General features: G+C 34.2%; 1 protein-coding gene across 1 annotated transcript in view; it reads left to right on the top strand.

Moving 5' to 3' along the window:
• The first annotated feature begins 10,438 nt into the window (after window positions 1-10,438).
• LOC122490465 (beta-defensin 112-like) overlaps window positions 10,439-10,722 on the top strand; it is a 132,049-nt gene continuing 131,765 nt past the window's right edge. Inside the window, 1 exon segment of the mRNA XM_043593167.1 lies at window positions 10,439-10,445. Within this exon segment, the coding sequence (XP_043449102.1) occupies window positions 10,439-10,445 (7 nt within the window).

Here is a 10,722-nt window from a genome sequence, read left to right as displayed (position 1 = left end):
AATTTTACTTCATTACTTAATTTGCAAAATAAGGATTACTCATTGTTATTGTCTCCCTTTTCTTGACATCCCACATCTGATCCAAGTAATCTCTATATTTAAAATGCCTTTATCATTTATCCAATTACATCATACTAATCTCCTTACTAACCCCCTAGTACTAGTTACCATCATTTTCATCAATATTACTGTAATAGCCACATAATTGGTTTTAATACTTCAGCTGTTGCATATCTACTGTCAACTCTATATACACAGGCTTCTTTTTTTTTTTAATGTTTACTCACTTATCTTGAGAGAGAGAGAGAGAGAGAGAGAGAGAGAGAGAGAGAGCACAAGTTGGGGAGAGGCAGAGAGAATGAGAGAGAGAGAATCCCAGGCAGGCTCCTTGCTGTCAGCACAGAGCCTGACTTGGGACTTGATCTCATGAACTGTGAGATCATGACCTGAACCAAGGGTCTGACACCCAACCAACTGAGCCACCAGGGAACCTTATCTTTAAATAGAAACCAAGCCATGGGTCTTCTATGTTCAGGATGCTCCAGTGGTTTCCCATCACACTAGTAAGAAAGTACAAAGCCCTTCCAGTAGTTTAAAGGGCCCTTTCCTTCCTCTCTGTCATCCTCTCCTATCATTCTCTCCTTAGTTCACTGTGTTCTAGACTTTCTTGTTGGGTTAGCCATATATCACATTTATTCTCTTCTTGGGAGTTTGGATGTGATTACGGATTGAAAACCATTTTCCCCAGACTTCACATGCCTTATTACTTTCCTTTATTCTGCTTTATATATATATATTAGTTCACAGAAAGACCTTCTTTGACTAAACTTTCCAATTGTTCTCTGCCCTTTACCTATGTGCTTTGGTTTCCTTCACAGAACTTATTACTTCTTGACATCATATTATACATGAATCATCTGTTTCTCTGTTTGCAAATTGAATTTTAAGGTCTGTGTGGACATTGTTATGGTTTGTGTAGTTCTCTGCATTATCCACACCAGCACAAAGTACATACCCAGTAAATATTGAATAAATAGATGAATGCATAAATGAATGAAATATGGGTGATTCCTTTAACTGTATTTCAACCTTCAATTAGAAATTTTTTTAAATTTGTTTTTAAAAATATCTCCTGGCTTTTCTTTGTGAGCTGATTGTGAATTTAACATGGCACAGTGTTGTACATTTATTAATGAAATATATTTCTAATCATCTTTTAGGATGATAATTGAGATTATTTTAACATTACAATTGGGATTACTTTTGTTCAGAATCAGTTTTTTTTTAATTACTTGTTTTTCTTCAAAATGTGACAATTTTTCTTGAATATCTGATAACTCTTAATTGTTCATTTAATTGTTCACCCATTATTTCCTCTATTCAAGACCCCTATTAAGTTGGGTAGAATTTTCCTGGGATGGCAAGAAAGACCAAAGCAAGAAATAAAGTCAGAATATTTCCACATACCTTGGAGCTCAAAACAATCTTAAACACTATCACAATCCTAAATAGCTATAAGTTTGATCTTATCCCTATCCTTTAGTTTCCAGTAATGACTTTCAGGTAAAAGAGGTGAGGTGGCATATTCTCACTTACTATATTATGACGACCATATTGAGAGGTATAACTGTATACCAAAGGCGTTACCAGGTGTGCAGGTACATTGTAGTAGTTGTTGTTCTTGTTAGTTGATTGGCCTCTTGATTTTTTTAAATTAAGAATTATTGAGGTAGACATATACATAATGAAATGTACCCTTTTAAATGCATACTTTTTAGTTTTGACCAATGTATACACCTATGTAAGTACCACCACAATCAATATTTGATTGTACAATGAATAAGATATTTCCATCACTATCAAAAGTTCCCTCACACCTCCTTGCAGTTAGTCCCTGACTTCTGGTCCCAGGTTATCAGAGTTCTGCTTTCTACCAGTGATTCATTTTTTCCTATTCAAAAGTTCAATATAAATGGAATTATACAGTACATAGATTTTTTTGTCTGACTTCTTTTCCTCAGCGTAATGTTTTTGAAATTCATCCAAGTGGTTGAGTACATCAGCAGTTCATTGCTTTTTATTGCTGAGCAGGATTCCATTATAAGGATGTATCATAATTTGTTAATCCATTTCCTTACTGATGAATATTTTACATATGTCCAGTCTAGGGCTATTATGAAAAAAGACGTTATACACGTTTGTGAGCAAGTCTTTGTGCCAAGACATATTTTTATTTCAGGGTGAACATATATAAGTGAAATTGTTAGATTATATGGTCACTGTATGTTTACCTTTGTAAGAAACTTTTCAAAAGCTGTTATACCATTCCCTATTTTTTTTTATGAAATTTATTGACAAATTGGTTTCCATACAACACCCAAGGCTCATCCCAAAAGGTGTTGGCTTATTTCACTTAGCACAACACTCTCCAGTTCCATCCACATTGCTACAAAAGGCCATATTTCATTTTTTCTCATTGCTACGTAGAATTCCATTGTGTATATAAACCACAATTTCTTTATCCATTCATCAGTTGATGGACATTTAGGCTCTTTCCATAATTTGGCTATTGTTGAGAGTGCTGCTATGAACATTGGGGTACAAGTGGCCCTATGCATCAGTACTCCTGTATCCCTTGGGTAAATTCCTAGCAGTGCTATTGCTGGGTCATAGGGTAGGTCTATTTTTAATTTTCTGAGGAACCTCCACACTGCTTTCCAGAGTGGCTGCACCAATTTGCATTCCCACCAACAGTGCAAGAGGATTCCCGTTTCTCCACATCCTCTCCAGCATCTATAGTCTCCTGATTTGTTCATTTTGGCCACTCTGACTGGCGTGAGGTGATACCTGAGTGTGGTTTTGATTTGTATTTCCCTGATAAGGAGCGACGCTGAACATCTTTTCATGTGCCTGTTGGCCATCCGGATGTCTTCTTTAGAGAAGTGTCTATTCATGTTTTCTGCCCATTTCTTCACTGGGTTATTTGTTTTTCGGGTGTGGAGTTTGGTGAGCTCTTTATAGATTTTGGATACTAGCCCTTTGTCCGATACGTCATTTGCAAATATCTTTTCCCATTCCGTTGGTTGCCTTTTAGTTTTGTTGGTTGTTTCCTTTGCTGTGCAGAAGCTTTTTATCTTCATAAGGTCCCAGTAATTCACTTTTGCTTTTAATTCCCTTGCCTTTGGGGATGTGTCGAGTAAGAGATTGCTACGGCTGAGGTCAGAGAGGTCTTTTCCTGCTTTCTCCTCTAAGGTTTTGATGGTTTGCTGTCTCACATTTAGGTCCTTTATCCATTTTGAGTTTATTTTTGTGAATGGTGTGAGAAAGTGGTCTAGTTTCAACCTTCTGCATGTTGCTGTCCAGTTCTCCCAGCACCATTTGTGAAAGAGGCTGTCTTTTTTCCATTGGATGTTCTTTCCTGCTTTGTCAAAGATGAGTTGGCCATACATTTGTGGGTCTAGTTCTGGAGTTTCTATTCTATTCCATTGGTCTATGTGTCTGTTTTTGTGCCATACCATTCCCTATTTTTATGAGACATCCTGTTGCTACACATCTTCATAAATACTTGATAATGTCCATTCTCTTTAGTTTTTTTTAAAATTTTTGTTATGTTTATTTTTTTGAGAGAGAGAGACAAAACATGTGCAGGGGAGGGGCAGAGAGAGACACACACACACAGAATCTGAAGCAGGCTCCAGGCTCTGAGTTGTCAGCACAGAGCCTGACACAGGGCTCGAACTCACGGACCATGAGATCATAATCTGAGCTGAAGTCTGATGTTTACCTGACCGAGCCACCCAGGTACCCTATCTCTTTATTTTTTTTTAAATTTAATATAATATATTGTCAAGTTGGCTAACATACAGAGTATACAGAGTGCTCTTAGCTTTGGGAGTAGATTCCCATGATTCATCACTTACAATGCACTTACAGTGCTCATCCCAATAATTACCCTCCTCAATGCCCATCACCCATTTTTCCCATCGCCCCCCCACCCCCCGCCGCCTTGGCTGTGTCATGATACTTCACTGTGGTTTAATTTGCTTATGCCTGATTGCTAGTGATGTTGACCATCAATTCACATACTTATTTGTCATTTCTACATCATTTCTGTGAAATACCTGTTTGTTCAAATATTTTGACCATTTAAAATAAATTGGGTTATTCATCTTATTTTTGAATATAGGAATTCTTTATTCTGAATACCAGTATTTTGACTGATACACATATTGACAATATTTCTCCCATTCTCTGGTTTGTTCATTTTCTTAATGGTGTCTTTGAAGTACAGAAGATTTTAATTCTAATGAAGTGAAATATGTTATTTTTTACATTATTTTGTAATGTTTGTGCTTTGTAAGATGTGTTGTATATAAGATAACTCCACTCAATACAATTTTATGAATATTTCCCCCTGTATTTTATTCTAAAAGTTTCGTATTTTTAGCTTTAACCTGTAGCTCTAGGATTGATTTTGAATTAGTTTTTGTGTATGGTGTGAGATAAAATCAAGATTATTATTTTTTCCCAAACAGACAGTCTGATTTTCTAGCTTCATTTGTTAGAAAAGATTTTCTCTTCATTATATACATTGGCATGTGTGTTGAAAACAATTGACTTTTATGTATGAGTTTATTTCTGGACTCTACTGTCTTTTCTGCACTATTGATATATATATATATATATATATACACATATATACACATATATATATACACATATATATATACACACATATATACACATATATATATACACATATATATATACACACATATATATATATATATATATATATATATATATATGTCTATCAAGACGCCAATCAAGTAAGGCTTCAAGTAAGGCTTGAAATTTGACAGTGAAAATTCTCCAATTTTGTTCTTGTTTTTCAAAATGGTTTTGGATATTCTAAGTCTTTTGTATTTTTCTAAGTAATTTTATAACCCCTTTAACAATTTCTATGAGAGTATACTAGGTGTTTTGATAGGGATTGTATTGAAACTCTAGATCAACTTGAAGAATTGCATTCTTAATAACATTTCTAGACTATGAACATGTATTTTCTATATATTTACGTCTTAATTTTTTCTTTCAACAATCTTTTCTAATTGTTAGTCTAGAAGTTTTGCGGACTTTGTTTTTGTAAATTCATTCCTAAGTATTTTAAGCTTTTGACATTATTGGAAGTATTTTTATTTAATTTTACAATTATGTATTTCTAATATAATACAAGTATAATTGATTTTTATATATTGGCCTTGCATCATGTGCTTGTTGCTAAATTCACTCATTAAACCAAGTAGATTTTTGGAGAGTCCTTAGAATTTTATACAATCTGCCAAAAATGACATTTTAATCCTTCTTTCCAATATATATGCCTTTTATTTATTTTCATTTCTTATTGTGCTGTCTAGGGACTCCAATAAAATATTTAATATGAGTGGCAAGAAGGGATATCTTTGCCTTTGTTTTCCAGTCTTGGTGTGGGATATCATATTGATTTTCACCATTTGGCCAATCTTTAAGTCTTTTGTAAATACTGTTTAACAGATTAAGGATGTACCTTCACAATACTAGTATACTGAGAGTTTCAACAGTTGATGTTAAATCTTATCAAATTATTATTCTGTATCTATTGAGATCATTATAGGGTTTTGTTATTTTAGTTAACATATTAATTATTTTTTGTAATTTTAATATGACCTTGCACTCCTGTCATGAAGAGTCATGGCTATGTGTATAACTTTTTGTCTATATTGCTGGATTAGATTTGCTAATACTAAGGATGGTTGCATATATTGCATATATTCTTTAATAGCTATGTGTTTTCTCCTTGTGTTGGTTTTTGTTACATGTGTCTTTCAAGAAATATTTCCATTTTATTGACATTGATGAATATAGTCTTGTATTTAATTATTTAATACATTTTTCATTGGAAAATAAACCACAGATTAAGGAAGATACAGATCAGATAAAAATATGATCTGATGAATTATTCTAAGGTAAACACCCTATAAAATCATCAGATAAAATAATAGAACCTTATAATCTACCCCAGAAGACCAGTTCCTATGCCCCATAGTATTTACTGTGAAATTTTAAAAGAAGCGTTATCATCCAAATTTGCCTCCCCATTCACTATAATCTTGCTCATTTCTTTTTAAATTTGATGTCTTTTAATTATCTTTTCATTCTAGGTTTCCTATCCAGCCCTTTATTTAATTTGCTCTTTGTCCTTTAGTGTTTTCCCACAATCTGGATTTTGCTGATTATGCACCCATTGTACAGTTTAACTTGTTTGCTTGCTTTTGCATTTTAAATAAAGTGGCTATGGGTTCTAGAAACTGGATCACGCTCAGCTTCATGGTTTTTGGTACAACTATTGATGGTATTTGGCAAAAAATGTAGGAGTGACATGGGGTCTGGTTTTCTATCCTTTTATGATGTTAGCAACCATTGATGCCTAATGCCTCTATCTATTCATTAGGGATTAAAAATGATGATATTCTAATTCTGTTATTTATTTTTCCTTCATTAGTGGGAATATTTTACAAAGTCTTATCCTCAGCTACTATGTGATTAGTTATATGTTAGACTATGTTATAGTTAAGATAGGAAAGGGAAAATTGGCACTTGATTATTTCTCATTTTCTAGACATCAAGAGAACAAACTGGTTCCTTATTATCCTCCAGAAGTGACTGATTTTTAAAATATTAATATGATCATGGATATAATGGATCCTAATCCATTGTAATTTTTATCATATTGCCAATAAGCTCAAAATTCCCCATATTTGGTGGGAGCCTTTTTAAGTTGATCCCTGAGTTCTCTAAGAGTCACCCAAAGTGTCTTTACCATCTGCTAGAATAAAATGTTCCAAGCTTAATATATACATTTGTTTCTCACCCCAGAAATCAACCTTTTCTCCAAGAAGCTCTTTTTAGTTCATGTTGATACTTCCAATCCAAGTTTTTTTTCAACTTCTTCCCTACTGCATCCCCCCTCCTTTTTCTTCCCCTACTGCATCTTCTTTCTTCCACCCTAAACTCTTGGTTCTCAAAGATATTTTGCGAAATGATATTTTACTGAAATAATAATTCAGAAGTTTTTAACGTGTAGGAAATAATTTTAACATGACATTAGACATTTTTCCACAATATTTATTATTTTTCTGATTTTTTTCATGCTGTGTTTAACAGGGCTTATATTATTTCATTGGATTTATCTTTAATTTTTTTAAGTGTTAAATATTGCCTATACTGTATATATCAGCATATTATTACTCATGTTTTAAGCTGGAGTTCTTGGAAATGTAGGAACTCTACCTGAATCTCAGTTGATCATGATCTGAGCCGAAGCTGCATGCTTCACCAAAGAAGCCACCCAGGTGTCCCTGTCACTTTCTCTTAAATTCTGTTTATCATGTATCTTTTTTTTCATTCATTTTGAATTTAATTTTTTTCACTATTTCCCTTTATGTGTTACATTTATTAGCTGTTGCATTTATTAGCTCATGTGTTCTTTATGGTTTATTCTTAATTACTGAGATAACTCTCTTTGGCTCTTATTCTTACATTAGTTCCATGCTCTCATTTTTAAAACTTTCTAATCCAACTCATGCCATTTTTTAATAATTATTATTATTTGCTTCGTCTCTTTTAGGTTGTTTTGAAATAGCATTTGTCCTCTTGTAAGCAAGTCTTTCTGGTGTGATTTTGTTTCCTATGGGACTGTTCTGCTTCTATCTCTTCTTTTATTTAAAAATAAATATGCATGGAATTTGATCTTAATCAGTTCCTGTTGCTTATTTTTAGATAACATTAATTTTAAACATTTTTTAAATATTAGTTTTTAAAATGAGGCAGGGGGAGGAAAACTTTTCCACCTTCACAGGACTCCATCTCCATTGTTTATTTTCTGGCTCTGTTCCCTTCCACCACTTTGATCTTGGCCATCCCCTTCCTTCTCTCTCATTCGTTTTGATTCCACTTCCAAAAGTTCCTCCTCACTGTAAGACTCTGTTCTAGAAGAACCCTGGTTAGTGAGCTTGAAGAGCTCAGAGGGTTAGACCTTTCCAGTCCCTTTTGTTCTCACAAAGGACAGTTTGCACTCACCCTCTGTAGGAGAGAGCAAATCCTACTTAGTTCCGGCTGTTGTTCTCTAGTTGACTAAGCGACCTTTCAATCAATACCTGCGGACTATTTTGTGGTTCTCTTATCTTCAGGTCGTGAATTGTTGCCCCATTACTTCCTTCTTCACGTACAGAGATGCTATATTATGTGGCTGATGGTAGTTTAACTTCACCATTTTAATTTTATTTTAAATATTGTCCTTTTGTGTTTTGGCCTTTTATATCTGCTATGTCAGGTTTCTGTGTGTATTTGGTGAGAATGAAAGACTATGCTGCCACACTACTATCTTCCTGAATCTCTTTAAAAAAATAAGTTCTATCCCCTCTGATTTTATCCCTCTTCTATTTTCAGGCCGCTTAAAAATCTTCCTCTGATATGCTATAGGATGGAGCTAGTTACATTGTGTGTCCTTCATGCTTTTGCACATTGCTTACCTCATTATAAAATCATCAATGTGAGGAATGTCTGCATACTGGGTGACCAGGAAGATATTGATACAGTTAGTAGAACTGAAATTCAGGTAGATTTCCTACATTTCCAAGGAGTCCAGCTTAAAGTTCTTTTTTGGTCCCAAGGTAAACACTCTCTGATCTTGCCAATTTCATCCACTGTGTCTTCTAAATTCACTAACCCAACACATTTTAGACCAACCAAATAGACATAATTATTTGTTTCTTTCAATTCAGTGTTCTTTTCCTCCTCATCAGTTTTATGGGATGTTTGGAAGGTATACAGAGACAATAAATGTGACTGCACAAACCACCATCGTGCCATCTTGCATTGAAAGCCACTGGTTTGTTTTTTGTATTATGTAAACATATTTTCAGTCATACATGTAAAACATGAGTAATAATATGCTGATATTTTACTGAAGTAATAATTCAGAGTTTTTTAAAGTGTAGCAAATAATTTTAACATAGCATTTTACATTTTTCCACAAAATTTATTATTTATCTGATTTTTTTCATGCTGTGTTTAACAGGGCTCATATTATTTCATTGGGTTTATCTTTAATTTTTTTAATGTTAAATATTGCCTATGCTATATATATTGGTCTTAGTATCTGGAAAAAGGTACATCTTATATATAGTGTGCTTTTCATAGAAAACACTGTGTTAAGGATGCATTTTTTTGAAATGAAAAACGAGGTACGTATTTTTATTAGCAAATATGGCAGATTAGGGAATTGGAAGAATATCATGTAGGCAACAAATAAGTAGAAACACGTTGTGAAATCTCTCTCCCACTTCACATCTTCCCTATTGTCTTTGACTCCAGTTCCTTTTTGTTCTTCTGTGTCTCCGTGACTTTGCCTTCGCATTCCCATTCCCATTTCCATTTATACCCTCATCTGCAAATACTGATGGAAAGTTCCGGTGTCCCTGCTGTTGTGACTGACACCACCCTGAATCTCTGTCGCATACCTGGAAGTTTGGCAGTGTGAGGGTCATTGGTAGGAGGTTTTTGTCTAAGTGGAACAATCATATTTTGAGTTGCATGGTGTGTGAGTCCCAATTAAATGTAGATATTGGATAGTTGCTCTACAGCACAAAAACAAGTGTGGTGTTGTGTAAGCATCTGTTTCTCTTATTGTTCCCATGCTACAAAATACATTTGTTTCTCCAAAGTGGATTAGCCAGTCTAGACATCCTATAAAATGTCAATGCAAGTATGGATCTTTCGCACACTGGTCTCAGGAGATGAGAGCTTGTCTGCAATGCTGTTCTTTCACAGTCAGATCAATACAGTCACATTTTTTTTCTTTTTCTTTTTTATTTATTTATTTATTCTTTTTTTTTTTGCACTTCACCAACAGAAAATATCAGAACACCGAATTTCTTTTTGTTTCCTAAGCAGGAAGTAACATATGACCAGAACTCAACGGGAAAAAAGTGAGCTGATAAATAAATACCCAGAACTTGGGAAGAAAGTTATTTTTTTTATTACCCACTAAGCCACGATAAGGGTTATTATCATGAGATAATCATTCCTCTGGAGCAATACAAGACAGGGGACACAGCTGACTGCTATCATGCCCATGGGATGTGATTAGCTCATGATAACAGCATCCCCTGGACTCATTGCTATTATGAAATGTCTATTTCCCCCCCATTTTCTATATATAAATAAATGATTTTGGCGGACAGATTCAATTCCCACAAACTGCAAGTTTGCATTAAAATGCTTCAGCTGTGAGATTCACAGATATTAATCTACCCTTTTGGAATGTTGAACAGTCAATCAGAATCCTTCTTCGTCTCAAGCTGTTTTATGATATTATTACAATGTATTTTGCGACGGAATGGCGGGTAAAGCAAGTTTCAGAGAAATAGGCTTGTTTGGGCTCGATTTAGTTGCTTGAGGGAAACCTCTACATAAAATGACTCTGCCTGCTCACTAAGGCATCCTAACTTTCTCATTATTTTTTTTTTCCTGCCTGACTCAATTTCTGTGCTGCGTTTTAGAAGTCTGAAGTTTATTCCTCTAACTAGATTAATAAAAGCAGATTTCTCATTTCATATTTCAGAATTGACAAGGGAAAATACTGCCCTGGTAGTAGAGTGAAATCAGAAAATACTAGTTCTG

This window comes from Prionailurus bengalensis, chromosome B2, assembly GCF_016509475.1.
Source record: "Prionailurus bengalensis isolate Pbe53 chromosome B2, Fcat_Pben_1.1_paternal_pri, whole genome shotgun sequence".
NCBI classification, from domain to species: domain Eukaryota; kingdom Metazoa; phylum Chordata; class Mammalia; order Carnivora; family Felidae; genus Prionailurus; species Prionailurus bengalensis.
The sequence above is the reverse complement of the archived record's forward strand: the minus strand, read 5'-3'. Positions and strand labels throughout refer to the sequence as shown.